Source organism: Solanum pennellii, chromosome 3, assembly GCF_001406875.1.
Source record: "Solanum pennellii chromosome 3, SPENNV200".
In the NCBI taxonomy this organism is placed as follows: Eukaryota; Viridiplantae; Streptophyta; class Magnoliopsida; order Solanales; family Solanaceae; genus Solanum; species Solanum pennellii.
The window spans coordinates 14,907,243-14,930,538 of record NC_028639.1 but is presented as its reverse complement, the minus strand read 5'-3'; the positions used below and the strand labels follow the sequence as shown (position 1 = coordinate 14,930,538).

The 23,296-nt window shown below is 38.2% G+C and overlaps 1 protein-coding gene across 1 annotated transcript; it reads left to right on the top strand.

The window, feature by feature from the left end:
• The first annotated feature begins 3,864 nt into the window (after positions 1-3,864).
• Positions 3,865-5,118, top strand: LOC114076576. The gene is made up of 2 exons (XM_027915964.1): positions 3,865-4,620; positions 4,669-5,118. Exons 1-2 carry the CDS (start codon positions 4,318-4,320, stop codon positions 4,939-4,941), a joined length of 576 nt encoding a protein of 191 aa, XP_027771765.1. The 5' UTR covers positions 3,865-4,317; the 3' UTR covers positions 4,942-5,118.
• Positions 5,119-23,296: the final 18,178 nt, after the last annotated feature.

Sequence of the window (23,296 nt, the reverse complement as noted above, 5' to 3'; positions counted from 1 at the left end):
GTATTCTCATATGCACTTGTGTCTACTACTATGCATGTATATGTTCATGAAGCATGTTACTGGTATGGGAAAGGGTATGGGACCTTGTCTATGCATTGCAAATGTGTGCCTTGATAGGATAGTTCCTAGGTTTTGTTTTCTATGTACATGAATGTGAATGCATGATTATGTTAATGTATGAACATGTGTGGTCTTAATCTGTTGTGTGAAAGGATTGCTCACATATATGTATACACACACACATGTATGATGATCTAGTCAATGGAGGGACCTTGAATGGTGCTCTCAAGAGTACCCTAAACTAGATGGTGCTTTACATATGCTATGTCCATGTGAAAAGACTTTTCACATGATTTAGGTTGATGAACTCTCATCTATGACCTATGAGCTAAGTATATGAGGGGTTAACTCTCCTAAGCCTAATTTTATAAAGTAATGATAATAAAGGCTTTTCAATAAAGGAAACTTAGTTTAGCACCGAGTGAACTTGAAGTTGAGGGGTGCCCTTCCCATTGTTGGAGGGTAGGTCACCATAGTCATCACGAGGTGGTTAGCCTCATACCCCAAAGGGCATAGAGTGATATTTCCATAAGTGTGAAACTACAATGCCTCAATAGGAATAAAGAGGGTTTCCGCATGTACCTCCAAGTTCCATAAATTATGCTTGCCACATAGGATCTAGCAAGTGATGTCACTTAGTATGCTAGCATGTGTTAATGTTCTACTTTGGCTAAGTAGAGAACCTTCCCAGTGTGTAAGGCTCTACAAAACCAAGTTCCATGTTAGCACTCATGGTCTTAGTGTCGATTAAGTCTATAGTTTCCCTAAAGTAAAATGGACAATGGAAGTAAATGACTAGGACCCTAACTTGGATAACCTAAGGGTAGTTGCTTAGTGTAGGTGGGGGTATGGGACATCACCTATGCATTGCACAAGTGGCTCTTGAGGGAAGTCCTAGGAAGGTGTTCTAATGCATGTGACTATGTTTATGTTCCTTATGCATGACACTGTAGTGTTGTCTACTTGTTGTGATGATATGCACGGTATGAGTCTATATGATGTGGTCTTATCATTACATGCATAATGTTGGTCTTAATGACTATATGATTCAAGGTCCTACATGGTTTGCATGTTGTTGACTATAGTATTATGGTTGGCGTATGAAGTACATGTTATGATGCTTGTGGTCTTATGATAGATTTACTACGTATGTGTGAGGTTATGGGGCTTCACATGTAAATTGCACTAGTAGACTTATATTAGAATTGTGAATAAGGTATTATGTTGTGTCTAATGTGAAGCATGTGTCTTGTTATATTAAAAGAACCTATATGAATGTATGTGTTGAATGGAAAGGTTGTATGTATGAGTGCCTTGTGGTCCTAATGTATGCTTGAGTATGGATAATGGAATGGGACTTTATTCATGCGTTGCACCAACTAGAGGTATTACTTGGGAAGTTAAGGAATTAAGGAAAAGATGTAAAAGGCATGATGCATGGTTTCAAGTAGGTGTCTCTTTTAAATGCATGTTTTTGCATAATTTTCATACTTAGTGCATTCTTTTGCTAACTCCATTCTTCTTTACCTTTTTACACAAAGTGTAGGCTATGGATGCTTAAATGGATGTCTCTATGGTGAAGAGCTTGATATGTGTTCCCCAAGCTCAAGGAAAGGAATCCTTAAGATTCAAGGATGTCTTATGTCAAGTTATGTTTAAAGCCTTGTAATAATATACTTATTATTTATGTATAAGGGTCGTGTCCCTACATTACTCTAATGATGTTGAGTCTAGGATGACAAAAAGAGACTAGAGTCTTTAACTATGTATTACGATATTTCTATATAATGGAAGTGATGTTCTAGCATATGATGTGGTAAGAAAGTTTCAAATTTTCCGATAAATTTACCTATGAGGATGCGATGAATGATAACTATGGGCTTATATAAGACCTCCGAGAGGTCAAGTATGTCATGTTACTTCTAGGGGGTACTCTCCGGTCATGACACTATACTTGTGCAATACATAGGTAAGATCTCATAATCCTACCTAATGTTAAGTACCACTTTTAGACCACCATAATCATGCATACCACACCTTGTCCTCATCCATAGACAATATTCAGAGAGAAGGAAATATTCATGTTCCTAGCTTTTAGCAAGCAAATTCACTCTTAGCAACAGTACATATCATACATGCATAATTTACAAGTCTTTATATCGTAAGAGAACCACACCACAACCACTCTTAAATCCTACTTGTGTAATGCATTAATGGAGTCTCATACCCCCACTCATACTAAAGACAACTTCTAAAGAAGACATAGTAATAGTTCATGTTCATGTTCTTGTCATGTAGGGAAATATAGCCTGAACCGACATAGATCATGTGAACTACATGGAATAGAGTATTATGCCCCCACACCCAAAAGAGGTATCCTACTTGCCTAAGTTAGAACTCACGAATTATCTTTAAGTGGATCCACTAGCTAAAGATATCGAGGGCACATACTTATGGGATAATGAGATTGCTACTACAAACACGGACTACCTGACTTAAAAGGTTTTCATCTCATGAGATAACTTTGTCGGGAACCCGAACTAACTGGCGTGAAGGAACCCATTGGGAAGCCGTACTAACTGGCATAAAAGATTCCATATCATATTAATATCCACTCGGTACTAAGCATAGTTCCCTTTAGAATTCAAGTTCTGTCTTTACTTAAGTTTATGTTCATGAAATAATGACCTAGAACTCAAACAAACATGGTATCATGATATCTCATGGATTTATTAGGTGAGAATGACCTGTCAATCTTAGAATCATCAATATTTGAGTAAACCTTTCACGTCATGTTCAAAGTGTGTTCATGAGAATAGTCTTTCAATCAACACAGCAAGATCATCACAATCATAGACATTTCATGCATAGCTATGTGTTAGGGTATGGGGGAGAATTATCTTTCAACAATACCACAATTACACCATAGTCATAAGTTCATCGCTTTCTAAGAGAACCATAAGCTCATACACAATTCTCATAAAATGTAAAAATCCTCATAATTTCCCCTTCAAGGACCATGAATCACATTCGACCCAAACATCTAGAATTACTACATTAGATATGGATAATATCATGATTCAATAAACTCAATCAATATAGACATAATCTATTCACATGCTTAAACAATTAACCAACCAACATTATGATCACAATTTAGAAATAGAGGGGATTTTTTGGTTCTTGGGGGGAATTTTATCATAATTCAACCATAAATCATCAATTCAATCATATCCCAATACAATTCAACCAATGAAACGAATTTTTAAAAGAGAACCAATGCTATTAGAATAAAATGTTAACTTAATGAAAATTTTGTAATATTTGAAATCAAGTTTTAAAGGGACTCTATGGGTGGTCTACCCATAGATGAAAACTACCATATCTTGATTAAGAATCTCCATGAAATTTGAGGATGCTTGAGAATGAGTTCACGCTCTTCTTGTTACAGTAAGTGCTGCAATTGAATCAGCTCTTGATGCAATAGAATAGGAGTTCTTGGTGTAAGAGTAATTGCAGTTGAATAAATATCCGCCGTGGTTGAATCACAAGAAAGAAAGATGATAGATTAGGGTAGAGTAGATTCGACGGTATGCCACAAGGTTATCCGAGTTCACAGGTGTCCTTGCTTTCCCTTAATAGTCTGAGGGGAACAGGATGGCAGAAGCGAAGTGAAACTATGAACAGATGACTCGATCCTTAACCTCTTATTATAGGAAATAGTGAAGGCTCGACTTATCAATATCATAAATATCATAAGAGAAGAAAAGCAAGTCAAGCAGTATGCCTGGTTCACCAAGTTCTACACTGCAGGGCCCAATCATTGTCAAAAGCGGAAAAAAGAGGATTTTCAAGAAAAAGTCGAATAGACTCACCTACGAGCATAAGAAGAAGAGGAAATCGAATTATGTATGATGAGCATGAGTCGAGTCACAAAAAAGGGCTATGATGAGCCTTTTTAGAGTGAATTTCACGGTTATGATGAGCTTTTTTCTCCTATTTACAAGATCGAATTCAAGTTTTTTCTTACCGATTGTCTTATTATTTTTCCTTTTTTCTAGCTTCTTGCTTGCTACCTTCTACTCTCTCTGTTTTCTACTGGGCTCTCTTGAGTTCTGTTGGGGCTTTCTTGAAAGGCTAGCTTTATCTATGGGTGGTAAGGCTCTTTCCTTTTTTCTCAGAGGATTGGGCTGCTCCGGAGCGCTGTCCTTGGCGATTGCATGGTTTCTTCAATTCTGCATTTCTTAATCCTCAAACATGATGTCTCCTTTGGGGGCCTCTGGCTCAGGATCATGTGAGGGCGCTGGAGGAAGTCGCTTCCGTTGGGCTTCGAAATTAGCAGATGTATTTGGAAGTAGTTCCCCTGCTAATTCTGAAGCCGGTCTCAACCAACCGGCCCCGGACTCTCCCAACCCTGGTGAACCCGCAGCCCCTCCTATTGCGGAGCCTTATCATCCCTTACAGGAGGATGGAGAGAGGCTAAGGGAGCTCGCGGGGAGCCTTACGATAAATACTATCGGGTGTCCCTTGCCCGAGGCTATTTCTGAGGCAGTTCTTAAGGCCCAATTCCAAATGGAATTAAAAAATCAATGAAGCCCTTCANTTAAGGCCCAATTCCAAACGGAATTGAAAATCGAGGAAGCCCTTCGTTCGGACAGAGTGCAAGACACGTCTCTTTTTGAGAAAAGGCACCTGATTCGGGGGGAGGTCTTCTATTTCAAAGGGAAGCCCTTATCCTTGGAAACCTACTTGGACCACCTATCTCAGATAGAGAACTCTGGGACCCATCGCAGCCTGCCTTATAAAAGGGTTTTGCAAGCGATTGCTCGACAGCACTTAGATCTGGTCTTTGAAGGAATGAAAAAAAGGAGAGACTGGTAGAGCTCCTCTTTGTTGGCGGCATTCTCTCTTTTATCTATCAACCATTTCATTATGGAACTTTCTCCCCGAGCTGCGGAACTAACAAGTCCATTAGAAAGTCAAATTAGCCACTTTTACATGAATTTTCAAGTGGATGAAATCGGTTGAGTGGTCTCAGTTGGGGATGGGATTGCACGTGTCTATGGATTGAATGAGATTCAAGCTGGGGAAATGGTTGAATTTGCCAGCGGTGTGAAAGGAATAGCCTTGAATCTTGAGAATGAGAATGTAGGGATTGTTGTCTTTGGTAGTGATACTACTATTAAAGAAGGAGATCTTGTCAAGCGCACTAGATCTATTGTGGATGTTCCTGCAAAAAAGGCTATGCTAGGGCGTGTGGTCGATGGCTTGGGAGTACCTATTGATGGAAGGGGGTCTCTAAGCGATCACGAGCGAAGACGTGTTGAAGTGAAAGCCCCTGGGATTATTGAACATAAATCAGTGCACGAGCCTATGCAAACATGTTTAAAAGCGGTAGATAGCCTGGTTCCTATAGGTCCTGGTCAACGAGAACTTATAATCAGGGACCGACAAACTGGAAAAACTTCTATTTCTATCGATACCATATTACACCAAAAGCAACTGAACTCAAGGGCCACCTCTGAGAGTGAGACATTGTATTGTGTCTATGTAGCAATTGGACAGAAACGCTCAATTGTGGCTACAGAAACGCTCAATTGTGGCACAATTAGTTCAAATTCTTTCAGAAGCGAATGCTTTGGAATATTCTGTTCTTGTAGCAGCCATCGCTTCGGATCTTGCTCCTCTACAATTTTTGGCCCCATATTCAGGGTGTGCCACGGGGAAATATTTCCGCGATAATGGAATGCACGCATTAATAATCTATGATGATCTTCGTAAACAGGCGGTAGCATATCGACAAATGTCATTATTGTTACGCCGACCACAGGTCGTGAGGCTTTCCCAGGGGCTGTTTTCTATTTACATTCGCCTCTCTTAGAAAGAGAGGCTAAACGATCGGACCAGACAGGCGCAGGTAGCTTGACCGCCTTACCCTTCATTGAAACACAAGCTGGAGACGTATCGTCCTATATTCCCACCAATGTGATCCCCATTACTGATGGACAAATCTGTTTGGAAGCAGAGCTCTTTTATCGCGGAATTAGACCTGCTATTAACGTTGTCTTATCTGTCAGTCGCGTCGGAGTTGAAAACTATGAAACAAGTCTGCGGTAGTTCAAAACTGGAATTGGCACAATATCGCGAAGTTGTTGCCCTTGCTCAATTTGGCTAAGACATTGATGTTGAGACTCAGGCATTACTCAATAGAGGTGCAAGGCTGACAGAAGTACCGAAAAAACCACAATATGCACCACTGCCAATTGAAAAACAAATTCTAGTCATTTATGCAGCTGTCAATGGATTATGTGATCGAATGACACTAGACAGAATTTCTCAATATGAGAGAGCCATTCCAAATAGTGTCAAACCAGAATTACTACAATCCTTTTTAGAAAAAGGTGGTTTATCTAACGAAAGAAAGATGGAACAAGATACATTCTCAAAAGAAAGTGCTTTAGCTTTTCTTTCAATTTAATACAATACAAGGAAAAGAAAAAGGTCTCTTAGGGTACCACAAATAAAAGAAAAAAATAGCTAAAAAGAGTCTGCTTCCTTTATGATCTCTTCTTAGAAAAGAAGTTGCGTAAATTCTGCCTTTTTTGATCCCATGCTTTCCGTTGGTCAACAACCAACTAAATCTATACTTCTTCACTACTCCTACAGGGAAGGTGGAAGAAATTCAGTCTCTCTTTTTTGGGGGGAGCAGAGAAAGTCTCATTATTTTTGGATAGAGGACTTCTACAGGGTCTTCTCGTGCCCTCGACTAGATTGGTGGTTTTGTAGGCAAACGAAATACGTTTTTGTAGGCGATCGGAGTGAGGCAATGAAATTGTTTAGGCGAAAGAAAGGTTGAGCGAAAATCTTTCGTTGTATCGAATATCGCGACATTAATAACAGGTGAGGGGGACACGCATAAGCCGTATGCAGCGGGTCTCATGCTTGTTCTCCCTAAGGAGCCTGTCAAGTACAATAGGGTGGAAAGCTATTTCAGCGATGACTACATAACAATAAAGTGCTTTGATGATAGAAGTAGTAAGATGATGGATGACTTTTTGTTCAGAATTGAGCATATATCTAAGGGGTTTAGGTCAGTTCTAACAATTTACTTCCATAACTTAGGCAAATTCGATGGGATTTTCTTGCTAAAGCACCTGGTGTCTAATTGGAAGGGTGATGTAAGATCTCTAGTGCAAAACCACCGCATCTACGAGATTAGTGTCAAATCAGGGAAGAGGGTTCTATTTCATTTCCGCGACTCATTGAATATGTTAGTACACTTAATTTACTTTCAAGGAATCTATGTCTGAACTCGGTCCTAAAGGGGAGGGAAGCTCTTTTGGAGACATGATTGGAGTTGCCGGTGTATTGGGCGCTGCTTTGCTATGCGCCATTCATGGTGCTACCGTAGAAAAGACTTTATTTAAAGACGGTGATGGTGCTAAGACATTCCGTGCTTTTAACCCAACTCAAGCCGAAGAAACTTATTCAATGGTCACCGCTAACCGCCTTTGGTCCCAAATCTTTGGGGTAGCTTTTTCCAATAAACGTTGGTTACATTTCTTTATGTTATTTGTACCAGTAACAGGTTTATGGATGAGTGCTCTTGGAGTAGTCGGTCTAGCTGAACCTACGTGCCTATGACTTCGTTTCTCAGGAAATTCACGCAGTGGAAGATCCTGAATTTGAGACTTTCTACACCTAAAATATTCTCTTAAATGAAGGTATTCGCGCTTGGATGGCGGTTCAAGATCAGCCTCATGAAAACCTTATATTCCCTGAGGAGGTTCTACCATGTGGAAAGGCTCTTTAATTGAACTTTAGCCTTAGCTGGTGGTGACCAAGAAAGCACTGGTTTCGTTTGGTGGGCTGGGAATGCCCGACAACTCAATTTATCCAGTAAACTACTAGGGGCTCATGTAGCCCATGGTGGATTAATCGTATTCTGGTCCTGAGCAATGAACCTATTTGAAATGGCCTATTTCGTACCAGAGAAGCCTATGTATGAAGAAGGATTAATTTGACTTCCCCACCTAGCTACTCTAGGTTGGGGTTCAAAAGTATATATATACTTTGTTTAAATAGAGCCCTAAGTGAATCAGACTAATCACCTGTTCATCTTCTTCTATTTGTAGGTACACACACTTGAGGATCAAGACTAGAATCTCCATGGATGGACTCTGACTCTAAACGAAGGAATCTGAGCTTTATCAACATTGATAAGCTTTCTAGCTTGTGCAGGCAGCTGGTGGAACTCCTCAAAAGTTCCAGAAATCTCCTCATCAATGGCATAGTTAGCTAGGCTATCTGCCACAACATTTCCTTCCCTGTACACATGGGAAAATTGCATTTTTTTATCCCTCAACAATGTAATAATTTTCCTGACTATTGTATCAACAGCCCAGGGTGCAGACACCTCTTGTATCATGATCAGTCTACCAATGGTTGAATCAGTCTTAGTCACCACATTTGTGAAGCCTTTACGCACACAGATTTCAACAACTAACTAAATAGCGATTGTCTCTAAATACATATTAGTTTGAACGGGTAGCAGCACACAGAAAATCACCAGCAGCATCTCTAAACACCACAGCAGCACCACTCTTACCTGGATTACCTCTTGATGCACCATCTGTGTTACATTTTATCCATTGTCCACTGGGGAATTCCCAACATACTCTTCTATAATGTAGCATGGGGATGTATCTCTCCAACTCACTAACCAATTCAGGCCAATTAGAAGACAATCTTTTCATCTTAGGAAACATGTACACCAGTAAATTGTGCAGAGTTGCTGAAACCTGAAAAATTCGCCTGTTCAAGGAGATATTACCACCATACCTTCTTTTATTTCTCCTCTTCCATAGCTCCCAGACAACTACACGGGGCAATGCTTGATATAAGGGCTTCAGATATACATTTGCAGGGTGTTTCCACCACCTTTGAAATACCTATTGTAAGCTAACACCATGTGTAAGACCTGCACCCAAGGAAAAGTACTGCCATACCTTATCAGCACATTGACTCTTCAGAAAAAGATATTGCATGGTTTCCATTGTTGGTCGATTACAACACCAAGACCTTGAGGGCATTGTATATCCAAGTCTTGTCAGAATGTCATCCAAAGAAAGGAATTTAGCAATGCCACACTCTCGATGAGAAGAAAGATATCTTGATTGGCAACCATAACGATCTAACGCACGTCGTTATGGCGCTTTGGAACACTGTCGATCGCCACCTCTTGCAAGCAACCGTCGTTCACAAATGGGAATAATCATACTCTATCATAGGCGCTTCGAATTTCTTTGGGAGATTCTCAATTTAGCATGCGCTGAAATCCGCCTAGCTACTTACTACTCTACTTAAATGAAAATCTAATATGAAATTGAATTCAAATTGGTCGAGAAAAAGAACCACGCTAGTCAGAATTTGGGGAAAGAGCCTTGAGTTCTCTAAACTCTAGCTCCAATTATACACTTCTTCTTCTTGGAGTTTTAGAGAGAAAATATTGTGAGAAAGATTAAGTTCTTGTGTTTTCTTTTTTATTCTATAGAAGTGAAATTTTCAGGAAATTTGAGTCTAAAAAGCTTATATACTTACTAGAAAAAAGTAAAATAATGTGGGTTCAATTTTGGACGAATAACTACAGACCTTTAGACTTGAATTTAAAATCAGCCTACTGCAGTACTATGCTCGCCAAGAGCACTAGGCGAGTCACCTAATGGTTCCTTGTCTCTCCTAAATTTCCAAATATCTCCATAATGGAGCCATTCTCTTGTGTTATACGTAGGGCCTTTGGTAGATGCGCCAAGTGGGTTTGCGAGCCCCACCTAGCTCGCCTAATATTCTAGTAGCTAGGTCAAGGGGAGGCTGCCCACTAGACGAGGGAGGTCATTTGGATAATTGCCAATGGACTTGGGCGATGTTGCTGCCCCATCGCCGAGTGGTCTAAGGAAAAAATTGTTTTCCTCCATTTATCTTAGGTGTTTTAGGCCCTTTCCCTCTTTTTAGACTCTTACCCTTTTCATTGTAGTTCTAGTTAAGTCTACACATTTTTAAAGTGTTACAAGACGGTTTGGGGTTTTACCCATTTTCAGTCATTCAGTATTTTATATTTCACATAGTACATGTTTTTTCCAGTTATTCTCAGTATGTTGATATATACATGGTTAACTTGGGATCGCTCGTGATCCTAGGTTCCATGTCATGTAAAAGGGGTAGCCTTAGAGTGTGGCATGTTGTGTCAACTTTGTATTAAGTGTGTTTAGTTATCATCCCATACATGACAATGGGTATTGATTTTATCGGGTACTAAAATATAATGAAAGTTGGTATATTGATGTATTTGATACATAACTATAAATAAGATTCATATTGCTTATGTTTGAAATAATTAGGGTTATACATCAGCAATAACATTTGTTCTAAATACATAGCACACAACAATGTTGCAATGTATGTAATAGTTAAAACATTAGAATGATACATAAGTAACTCACAACTGATATTCCTCATTTTGGGATTGGTGGTATTAATATAATTCTATTTCAACACTTGAAACTCATAAAGACCATGAAAACCACTTTCTTAAAAACTTTGCCTTCCAAACTCAAATTTTACTAAATTCTCAACTTTTAACTCAGTTCAAATACCCAATTTTCAACTAAATAATAAAAGACCAAAGTTTCATATCAAGAGGGGGGAAATAGTTAATTCATGAAACTTTCCAGAAATGACCGACCAAGTCATTAGATAAATCCTGATCTACATTAAATTTTATTTATTGGTGTAGTATTTGGGTAAAAAATGTTGGGTATGTAGCAAAAATTGATGGGAAATAGAGGGAAAGAGAGGAACCTGAAAATTTGAGAACTTAAAGAGTTTGGAACTTGGAAAGTCCTCTTATACTTTTAATAAAAAGACATTTGTCCATCATCGGTGGTGGAAAGAAAAATAGGAGAGTTCAAATATAGAAACACTCTTATTAATTGTTAAGAGGGTTGGAAAGAGGGACCCCCCCCCTCGCACCACCATCGTTGTCGCTCGCTCGGCTCAGCTTTGACTACGGATTCGACTTCTGCTTCTGCTTTGGCTTTGGAAAATAATCAATCGAGAGATTAGTTTTGGACAAAGTTTGTTTTAATTATTTAATTAATTAAATGGACAAAATGTTTTTAATTAATTAGTTGATAATAGAAACGTTTTCAGTTATTTAATTGAAATTAACCTAAACTTTTAAACTTATTAGTAGATTAACCTGACCCGACTCGGATCCGCACGCGACCCGTTTTATTTAAAAACTTCCCATTTTATTTAAATTTCCCGCCGTTTTGGAAATGACTGTTCTGAAAGGTTGCAACTTTCAAGAAAAGTCAGTACCATTTGAAAGGTTGCAAACTTTCATTAATGGTTGTGTGGATTCTGAAAGGGTTGCAATCTTTCGAAACATGTTCCTCTTGTCTATAAATACCATTCACTCTTCAACAATTTTCCTTATGAATTTTTCTGATCTCTTCTTCTTCTTCTACACAACAATTACTTCATGTATTTTATTGCTATTGATTGGTTCACTGGTGGTGGAGACAAAAGTCTTCGTGATTTTATACTCCTTGAAGTCTGCAATTATAAGTTATTGCTTACTAAGACTGTATCTATTTTTGTTTATCAGAAATGGAAAACAACAGTGTTATAGTGGTTGTTGCTGCACCAACCTGAACTGTTGTCCCACAAGTAGAGAAATCGGGTAAATTCGCTGGTGTGAATTTCAAAGGATGGAAGAAACGGATATTTTTATGGCTTACCACTCTTAGTCTAAAGAAATTTACAAGTGAAGAAACTCCAGTACATGCTGATGATATGCCAGACAGAGAAAAATTCAGGATTATTGAAGCATGGAAACAGGCAGTATGTAAAGGCTACATTTTGAGTGCAATAACAACTCCAAAAGAGTTGTGGGATGCACTTGAGAAGAAATGTATGACAGAAGATGCATGCTTGAAAAAGTTTGTGCTCTCAAACTTTTTAGACTATAAAATGGTAGATAGTAAAACTGTTGGATCACAAGTGCATGAACTTCAACTTATTCTGATTGCTGAAGATATAGTAGTAAATGAAGCTTTTAAAGTGGCCAATGATCGAGAAGTTTCCACCTTCGTGGAACAATTTCAAGAATTATCTAAAGTACAAGCATAAAGAAATGAAGCTTGAAGATCTTGTGATTTGGCTCAATATTGAGAAAGATAACAAAAATGCCGAAAAGAAGTCTCGCAAGAGATCAACAATAATTGGATTTAATATTGTTGAAGAAGCTCCTACCAAAGACAAAAAGAGAAAGAAGTCCAACGGGCAGAAGTCAGAATAGGCCAAGAAGAAATTCAAAGGCAACTGTTTTGTGGCAAGGCTGGTCATAGGTCTTCTGATTGTCGTGCTCCAAGAAAGGACAAAGACAAAGGCAAAGGCAAAAGTCAAGCAAACATCGTGGAAAATATAGAAGATGCTAATGACTTGTGTGCAATGATATTGGAGTGTAACTTAGTTAGAAATCCCAAGAGGTGGTTTCTCGACTAAGGTGCCACTCGGTATATATGCTCTGAGAAAAAAGCCTTTGCAATGTACATACCTGCTAAGTACGTTGAAGATTTGTTCATGGGAAAACAGCAACAGCAAGGGATGCAGGAACTGGGAAATTAATGTTGAAAATGACATTCGACACGGTGTTGACTTTAAATAATGTTCTGCATGTCCCTACTATTAGGAAGAATTTAGTTTATGTTGCACTGCTCGTTAAAAACGGGTTTAAGTGTATCCTAATTAGTGATAAAGTTGTAATAAGAATGGAATGTTAGTGGAAAGGGCTACCTCAATGAGGGTCTTTTCAAACTGAATGTAATGGTTGTTGACAGTATTAATAAGAACTTTGTTTCTATTTACTTATTGGAGTCAAATAATTTATGGCATGCCCATTTGGGACATGTAAATTACAAAGTCTTACGAAAATTGGTTACTCTAAAAGTATTGGTTGATTCTAAATGCGATAAATCGAAATGCAAATTTTGTGTGGAAAGTAAGTTTGTTAAACATCCTTATAAGTCTATTGAAAGAAATTCCAAAACTTTAGATTTAATTCACACAGATATATGTGATATGAAGTCTACACCATCTCGTGGTGGAAAAAAGTATTTTTTAACTTTTATTGACGACTGCACTCGATTTTGTTATGTATATTTGCTTAATAGTAAGGATGAAGCAATTGATGCATTTAAGTAATACAAAAATGAAGTGGAGAACAGATTAAATCTAAAGACAAATATGATTCAGAGTGATAGAGGTGGAGAATATGAATCTCCTTTTGTAGATGTCACGCTCCGAGCTACCCCGAGACGCGGACACGGAACCTAGGACCATAAGTGATCCCAAGCTAACCCTGCTGGCATGATCATGAGCATACTAAAGATAATAAACTGTTGCGGAAGCTAAATCATAAATTATAATAAAAAGATGGGGAATACCCATATGCTAAAACTAAGATACATGAAAAAACCGATGAGTTTAATACAAAGAAATTTTAACTCACTACTAAGCTGAAACTGACTATGTCTGAAAATAGCCTCTAAACTGGACTAGAAATACTGGGACAAGCCCCAGCTAAATCTAGCAAAAACTAAAACTAAAAGACTAAATACTGAAAAGAAACTCATGGCTGTTGTCCTCGGAAAATGAGGACTCACCACTGAATCTGCTGAACTGGAGACCGAGAAATCGTTCTATGCGTGATCTGGATGCTGAGAACCTGAACCTACATCACGAGAAGATGTAGCGCACGTATGCGTCAGTACTTGAAAGGTACTGAGCATGTAGGATAGAGTAAAGCTGAAATAAAACATAACTGAACAAGCATAAAAGCAAGTATAATAATCTGATATGATAAACTAAATTCTGAGCTTACTGAATGCAATAATCAATTTATATAACATGCTGAAACTGAATACTGAATATACTGATAAATGGTCAATGCAGAGAGTCTGACTTAATTGTGGGAGCTACTAATAATCAATAATAAAACCACATGAGCTAAATGTGGAGTCCAATGTATACGCCCCATCGAGATGACCCAATATACCCTGCCAAAGGTATAACGGCATGCTGGCGTGATTACAAAACTGATTGCCCACAGAGGGGACTTACAACATACTTGGCTAGTATTTTTGCGACTAATTGGGTACGCTGAATCCTAGTCCAACTCGATATTATGCTACTCCCAATGAATTCTGTAAATTTACTGATTATGTCTAAGTTTCTGTAAATACTGGATAGCTCGAAACTGAACATGCAAAATGAGAATGCAACAATTAATCTGGTAATTATGCATTTATAACTGAGGATGTATATCTGAAGTGTCTGAAATATCTGACCTAGCATGCGTGATTCAAGAACTAAAGAAATACAAATCTAGGGTTCTGAAATTCATGCGATAATTCTGAGTAATAACATGATAATCTGATTTGGAACATATATTTCATAAATTCATGAATTTCTAACAAAGTTCTAGAAACCCTAGGTTTAATCATGATAAGAGAATAAGAATCTGACTGAAAACTAGGGACCCAATGGGTGAAAGCAACCCACTAGTGAAATCCCATATATCTGGTGATGAAATCCACAAAAAAATACTTAAGTTTTGTGGCTGGAACTGCTGGACACTTGTTTCGTTCTTGAACTAGGGTTCTTAGTTTTTTATCCTTTTTTGCTTCTAGTTTTCTAACTTTTGATTTAATGATTTGACTTAGATATGCTTTAATTATGTTTCTAGGCTTAAACTGACTACAATATGATAAGTTAGGGTCAAAACAACGTAACTTAGGGTTTAAACGGAGTGGGAAAAGTCCAAAAGACCCCTGGGAAGGTTGCTGTCGAACCAAACGACGGCCAGGACTGACGGTCCGTCGTCTGCCCGACGCCCCGTCATTGGGTCCGTCGTTAGGGCCTGTTCGACAAACCTTTACTAAAATGAGCATAACTTTTTACTCGAAGATCTAATTTTACCAAAGTTGGTGGATATGGAAATATAATTCAATTATCTATATGTAGGTAAGTCATGGGACACCTAATTCATTTTGTGCTAAGAGTTGTGATATTTGAAGTTGACCCAATTGCATTTCCCCTTAACTGTCTGCAAATTTTCCACCTACGGTCCGTAGGTCCACCTACAGACCAAGCAGGTCATCCCTAGATCTTGTCAGAGAGTGGGTGAAGGGAGTTTTGATTGACAGTCACGGACTATGGACCGTCATCTGACCTACCGACCGTAAGTCCATCCGTCATACAAGACTTAACCTAATTTTCTTGGCTGAAATTTTTGGGAGTTTCTCATCCCATTGAACGGTTGTGCAGGACGGACCGTGGTTCAGGATACGATCTGTCGATGCCACCGTTGGTATCACCTACAGATTTTTCTAAAATCTAATTTTTGGTCTATTTTGGCTACGGGGTGTTACAGCAGAAATATGTTTGGAATATGGTATTATTTATCAAACTACTGCACCTTATATGTAAGATCTCAAAAATGACTTAAGTAAACTAGTGCCTAACATGTTGGTATTAATGGTCTAAGGTCTTAAATAGGTATATTATGTGTTAATGAAACATTGTCTAAGAGTTTAGGTGCATTGGAAGTCAAACATCAAGGGACGACCAAGACGTTCGACGACTAATTCACTTATATGCCTTATATGTGGTTTTATGTGTTTATGTGTGATTCATGAGGTTTTAATATCTTTAAATGATTAAGTATAGCATATATAGGCAGTGTGTCAAGTTTCATGGAGTTTGGAGGTCAAACGTCCACGACGTTCGAAAGGTTTGCCTTGAAAAGACCTTGTGTGTCTAAGCATGTTTCGTTGAGTTTTACGTGTTCATTTTGGATGAAATTAATGTGAGAGGTGATAAAATCATATACGATAATGTTTAGGTTTGAAACATCTGGGCAAACATCCCCAAGGACCAACCAAGGGTCCTAGAGGGAGGACCCAAACTTGGTGTTAAGGCTGCCCAAGACAGCCCAAACCACGGAGGCAGTCGACGCCCAGTGGGTCAATCGACGCCCCGTTGGTTGGGTCTCGATTGGAACTTAGACTGGGGAAGAGAGGGACCAAGGTAAAGCCTCAGCCCCAGACCACGGACCAACAGGACGGTGTGTAGGTCAAGGGATGACCCGTTGGTTGGTGTCCGTCGATGCCACTGTGTCCTGCACGCAGCTTCACTGTAAGTTGAGGGGTGAAGTTGTAATTTCACCTCACTTAAAAATAGAAGGTTTGGAGGTTCTTGAGGAGTATTTTGGGTATATTAAACATGTATACAAGTGTTTAACACTTAGAATATTTCATTCTTCAAAATCAAAACCCCAAATCCCTTAGAAGTTCCAAGACTCTATTGAAGTCCAAAGTCAAGGAAGAGCTTGGTGTGACGAATTGAGTGGAGATGATTCATCAAAGTGAATAATTAGCTTCATCAAGGTATGGATTTTGATCCTTGAAACTCTCGTCATCAAGGAGCCCCAATTCTAAAGATGTTTTCTGAAGTTTTCAAAGTTGAATTCTCCAATTTCATGATTCTACCAAGGGTTCTTGTATTAATGATTTCTATACATTGAATAATGATTCAATTGATATTGTATTTATGATTTTAACCTAAATCACCTATGAATCCATGAATTTGATGAACCCTAGATTTTGATTATTTTATGGGTTTCTTGATATTGACTTAATGATTATGAATTCTACTGTAGATTTCTATGGGCTTTCTAATGATGTAAGAATTGTGTCCAATTGATATATAGGTTGTATTATATTGATGAATCTTTATTGAATTGACCTATTTTCATTTATTATCATAATTTCTATATTGAATTATTGTTCATGGCCATTGGTAAGGGCCTTATGGTATTGAACTGGATGATTTAGCATCAAATTGAGGTGTTGAGGATGTTGTGGTGGTAAGATGCCCTATTTCCTGTATTTTTATGTTATTTATACTTCAATTATGTTGGGATTGGTATGGTCCACTTATGGTGGCGGTGTTATGTGTTTTACTTGCAATTGAAGTGGCCTTGTCGGTATTACTTTCTACATTATGATGATCATGGCCTTGTCGGCAAACTACTTGAAGTAATGTGTCTATTTGTGTAGTTCATTACGTGAAGTATGATCATATCTACCTAAATTCTAGTAATGTGAAAGTTTGATGACTATTAGGAGATCATGTTAGCCTATTACTATGTGCTTATATGTGTAGTCTTAGAGTTGATGCATGATTGTTCCTACTTGACTATATGAGTTAATAATGGTTATGTTGATGATGTTTTAGTAATGTATACAGTGACATAAAGATGATAAGGCTCATCCTAAGTGCTTTAAAGAATGATACGCTATATGTGATAAGGTGAAAGAATGTAGTGTCTTTTTTAGTAGACTTGTGTCCCTTACTTGATATATCTATGAATGTTATGAGATTATGATATGTATTGAATAGGTAGGCTTAGTGCACCCTTGTCATGTATGAATGAAAGATATGTGAGACCTTAGAGGATGTTAAGAAGGTCATGTACGTATTAAAGGTTATGCTACGAATGTTGAAGTCGAGAGTCGTAATGATATCCTTCATGTAAAGAAATGGTGGACTTAAGGTTAATTGTCTGGAACGACATCATATTAATCCTTAGGAAAGTCATAATGAGCTACCTTAGTCACCATTGAAAGGTAGACCTAGTGGACCTCTTTGGTAGGGTTAATGTGATTGGGTTATGAACTAGATAAGGAACCTCTTCATGTGATCCTTTAGTGTCAATTACTCTATGAGAACAGAGGCTAGCACCTAGTGATTATGTCATGGGAAGTAGCTCTACTTGAGAATGATACTAGAGTACAATGTATCTCTACTTGAGAATGATACTAGAGTGCATAAAACCCCCTCATATTCCTTAACCATGTACCTACATGGGATGTGTCCTAGTTCTACCCTTGGCAAGTAGAACACCCTCATCGGAGTAGGTTAAAACTCTGGATTCCATGTCTAGCTATCATGGTCTATGTCGGTTATTGTCTATTCTCATCATATGGAATACCTATTAGCATTTAAGAAGTTCTATAAAGTTTAGGTGGTGGTATGGGATGCTATCTAGACATTGCACATTAGGCTTTGAAGGTGTTATTGGGAGTTCCTAGGTCTTGTCCATGACCACTACTTGAATGTCCTTTATGTGATGAATGAGTCTCAATGAACTAATGAACTAATGACTTATGTTATGAAGTATGTAAATGGAATAAGTACTTATCTAGAGTAGTTAAGGGTTGTCTAGTTAAGGTCTGAAGGGGGAATAGGAATGGTCACTTAAACCTAAGAGTCAAGGAGTAAATAGTTGTGGGTCTTCTATAATGAGGCCTACATGTGGTAAGTGCGGTAAAAAACATGATAGTAAGTGTCTTGCTGGCATGGGTGTTTGCTATGGTTGTGGTAAGAATGGGAATCAATTGAAGAATCCCCCCAACACTTGTGATCTAGGGGAGAGAAGATAAGGAAACTCCTCCTAGCGGTTCAAATTTTGGTTCTCTTAAGAAAAACTACTTTTGTGCTCTTTAATTCTAAAGTGAACAAGTGAGTTCACCGAATGTGGTGACGGGTATGTTACAAGTACTTTCTATTGATATATATATATTGTTAGAACCCAGTGCCACTTTATCATTTGTTACAACTTTTGTGGCTATGAAGTTTGAAATACTGCTCGATGTACTAGAAGAGCCTTTTTTGGTATCTACCCTGGTTGGTGACTCGGTAGTGGCAAAAAGAGTCTATAGGAGTTGTCCTATTTCTTTGTCCCATAAAGTTACCTTGATGTATTTAGTAGAGTTATACATGTCAGATTTTGATGTGATTTTGGGTGTGGCATGCTATGCCTCTATTGATTGTAAAACTTGGGTAGTAAAGTTAAATTTCCAAATGAGTCTACTTTAAGTGGAAAGGGGGGAATTTTATTCGTAGAGGTCAAATTGTTTGTTTCCTCAAAGCTAGGAAAAAGATCTTTAAATAGTGCATTTGAGATATTGTTAGGGTTATGGATGTTGAGTCTGAAACCCCTTCCCTAGAGTCGGTCGACGTGGTGAGTGAATTTCTGAAAGTCTTTCTCGATGACTTGCCCGACATTCCTCCCAAATGGGAAATAGATTTTGTCATCGATCATTCGATCTCTTATTGTATATGCAACCTATCTCCTTTCCTCCATATATGATGGCTTTGGCCGAGTTGAAAGAGTTCAAGGATCAACTCAAGGATTTGTTAGACAAAGGCTTTATAAAACCGAGTATCTCGATGGGGTGCTCCGATATTGTTTGTTCGAAAAAAGGATGGGTCTCTTAGAATGTGCATCGACTATCTCCAACTAAACTAAGTGACCATAAAGAATAAGTATTCTACTCCAAGAATTGATGACTTGTTTGATCAACTTCAAGGGGCTAATTATTTCTCCAAAATAAATATTTGTTCGGGTTACCATCTAATAAGGGTGAGAGGGGTTAAATTTCCAAAACGACCTTTAGGACCTAGTATGGTCACTATGAATTTGTGGTTATGTCATTTAGGTTGACAAAGGCCCCATCGGCATTCATGGACCTAATGAATAGAGTGTTTAGACACTACCTTGATATGTTTGTGATCGTGTTTATAGATGATATTTTGATATATTCAAAGAGTAAAAATGAGCACATAAGTCATTTGAGGATTGTATTACAAGTCCTTAAAGACCATCAATTGTATGTGAAGTTTAGTAAATGTGAGTTTTGTCTAAGGTCCATAGCCTTCCTTGGTCATATTATGTCAAGCAAGGGTATTGACGTAGATCCTAAGAAGAATGATGTGGTCAAGGGTTGGCCTAAACCTTTAAATACTACCGATATTATAAGCTTTTTGGGTTTGATCAATTATTATAGGATGATTGTTGAGGTCTTTTACTACATTGCTTCTCCATTGACGGTCTAACTCAAAAGAAATCTAAGTTTGTGTGGTCGGAGGGTTATGAGAAAAGCTTCCAAGAATTAAAAGATAGACTTACTTCCACTCCGTTGTTGACCTTAACGGAGGGTACCAATGGATGTGTTGTGTATTGTGACACCTCTAGAGTGGATTTGGGATGTGTGCTTATGCAAAATGGTAAAGTGATTTCCTATGCTTCAAGACAACTCAAGATCCATGAAAAGAATTATCCAACCAATGATCTTGAATTAGCGGTGGTAGTGTTTGCTTTGAAAATATGGAGAGATTATCTATATGGTGTGCATGTTGATATTTTCATCGACCACAGGAGTCTTAATATGTGTTTAGCCAAAAAGACTTGAATCTTTGGCAAACAAGGTGGTTAGAAATTTTGAAGGATTATGACATGAGTGTAATTCATCCCGGCAAATCCAATGTAGTTGTGGATGCCCTAAGTCGAATGTCCATAGTAGTGTGGCCCATATAGAGGGTGAGAAAAAGAAGTTAGTTCATCATGTGCATATGTTCGCCCGGTTAGGTATCCAACTAGTGGATTACACCAAGGGTGGTTTCATGCTCCATAATGATTCCAAATCATCCTTTGTAATGGACGTGAAGTCCAAACGAGAGTTTGATCCCATGTTAGTTGAATTGAAAGAATGGTACTGAAAAAGTATGTTGAGGCATTCTTCCATGGGGGAGATGGTGATTAGGTACCAAGGTCGATTATGTGTTCCGGATGTTGATGGCTTGAGAGAGATAATTTTAGAAGAGGCTCATGGTTATAGGTATTTTATTCATCCGGGAACCATCTAGATGTACCAATGATCTACGGGAAGTCCATTGATGGAATGTTATGAATAAGGATATAGCGAGTTTTGTGACTAAGTGTTCGAATTGTCAACAAGTTAAAGCCGAACACCAAAGACTTAGAGGTTTGTCGCAAAATATATATATTCCAACTTGGAAGTGAGAGGATGTGAATATAGATTTTATAGTGGGTTTGCCTCGTACTCAAAGGCAACAAGATTCTAGTTGGGTCATTGTTGATAGAATGTCAAAGTTTGCCCACTTTATTCCCATCAAAGTTTCCTTTTCAGCGGAAGACTATACCAAATTATACATCAATGAGATAGTGAAGTTGCATGGGGTTCCTTTATCTATCATTTTGAATCGGGGTACTCAATTTACTTCACACTTTTGGAAAGCATTCCAAAAAGGGCTTGGTACCTATGTTAAGCTTAGTACCACTTTTCATCCCTAAACTAATGGATCAAGTGGAACGTACCATCTAATGTTGATAGAAAGTGTTATTGAATTCAATCGTAATAGGGATGACCATCTTCCATTAATAGAGTTTGCCAACAATAATAGTTATCACTCAAGTATTGTTATGGCTCCTTTTGATGCATTGAATGGTAGGAGGTGTAAATCTCTGGTTGGTTGTTTTGAAGTAGGTGAAATTTGTCTAATTGGTCCAAACTAGTTTATGAGGCCATTGAGAAAGATTGACATATTAAAAAGTGGGTGAAAACGATCCAAAGTCAGCAAAAGTCTTATGCCGATGTTAGAAGAAGGGATCTATAATTTGAAGTTAATGATTGGGTCTACTTGAAAATATCACCTATGAAAGGGTAATGAGGTTTGGAAAAAAAGGAAGATTAGTCCCCGTTATGTGGGTCTATATAAAATCTGGAAACGTGTTGGGAAAGTTTCCTATGAGTAGGACTTGCCAAATGAGTTGGCTCATGTTAATCTGATGTTTCATGTTTCTATGATTAAGAAATGTACTGGTGATCCGGTATCCAATATTCTATTCGAGGGTTTGGGAGTCGATGAGAGTATTTCCTATAAAAAGATTCCTATAGAGATTTTAGACTGACAAGTTATGAGGTTGAGAAACAAGGAATTAGCTTCCGTAAAGGTGTTGTGGATGAATCATTTAGTTGAGGGTGCTACATAGGATTCCGAGGCCGATATGAATTCCTGCTATCCTCATTTTTTTCCTTCTACTCCTATCTAAGCTTAAGGTAAGTAGTTTTCTTGAGTTTGGTGTTTTAGGAATCGTGTGTGACATATGTGTTTTTCATGATTTCTCCTAATGATATGCATATTCTTGTGAGAATTCATATTTAGCTTAAATTGAGATTTCATGATTTATATGTTCCTTATGTTAATTTTCATATCATTATGATTATTGCATATTTGACTTCATGAGATGAATTAATGAACATGCATAGTTGTGCTTTTGATGAAATGGCATATTGGCTCCTTAATGTTGTGTTGAGCTTTGAGTTGGAGAAGGTAGTTCCTCCCATGGTTATATGAAATGATGAGTTTTCTGTATAATGAGTTGTGGATGTAGCTCCTACTTGTTTGTGTTGCATTGATTATGTCTTGAGATATGGTTGATGTTTCCTGTAAGATCCTGAAAATGACTTAGGTGAAGCTAGAGTCTAACACGTTTGTCAAGATGGTCTAAGTTCGTAAATCGGTTTATGATGTGGTTTAGAGGCAGTGTCTAAGAGTTTAGGTGCATTGGAAGTCAAACGTCAAGGAACGATCAAGACGTTAGACGACTAAGTCACTTATGTGCCTCATATGTGGTTTTATGTGTTTATGTGTGATTCATGAGGTTATAAAGTCCTTAAATAAGTTATTATGGTGTATATAGGTAGTGTATCAAGTTTCGTGAAGTTTGGAGGTCAAACGTCCAAGAACATCTATGACGCTAGAAAGGTTTGCCTTGAAACGACATTGTGTGTCTATGTATGTTTCGTCGAGTTTTACGTGTTCGTTTAAGATGAAATTGATTTGGTAAGTCCTAAACTCATATACAAACATATTTGGGTTGGAAACGTATAGGTACGACTCTACGTAGGACCCACAAGGAGCCCTAAAGGAGGACCCCAACTTGGAGCTCAATACTTCCAGGCAGTGGCGATTGACTGACCCAAACGACGGCAGTCAACCAGGAAACGGACCGTCGATGGGTGGCGTCGGTGGAGCCACTTGGCCTGCAGGTTGAGGGGTGAACTTGTAAATTCACCCCCACGCCCCTATAAGACTTTGGACGATTGTTTTGAGTGTTTATGGGTATTTTAAGAGTATATAAGTCATTAAACTCTCATTTAAAGTTTAACACCTAAATCAAAACACATTCCCTCCCAAAGTTTCTTCAAAAACCTCCATGAGAGTTCAAGGTGAAGATGGAGCT

Coding starts and splice junctions, on each gene's coding strand:
- LOC114076576 (XM_027915964.1), top strand. CDS start 4,318: ATGATGTCTCCTTTGGGGGCCTCTGGCTCAGGATCATGTGAGGGCGCT.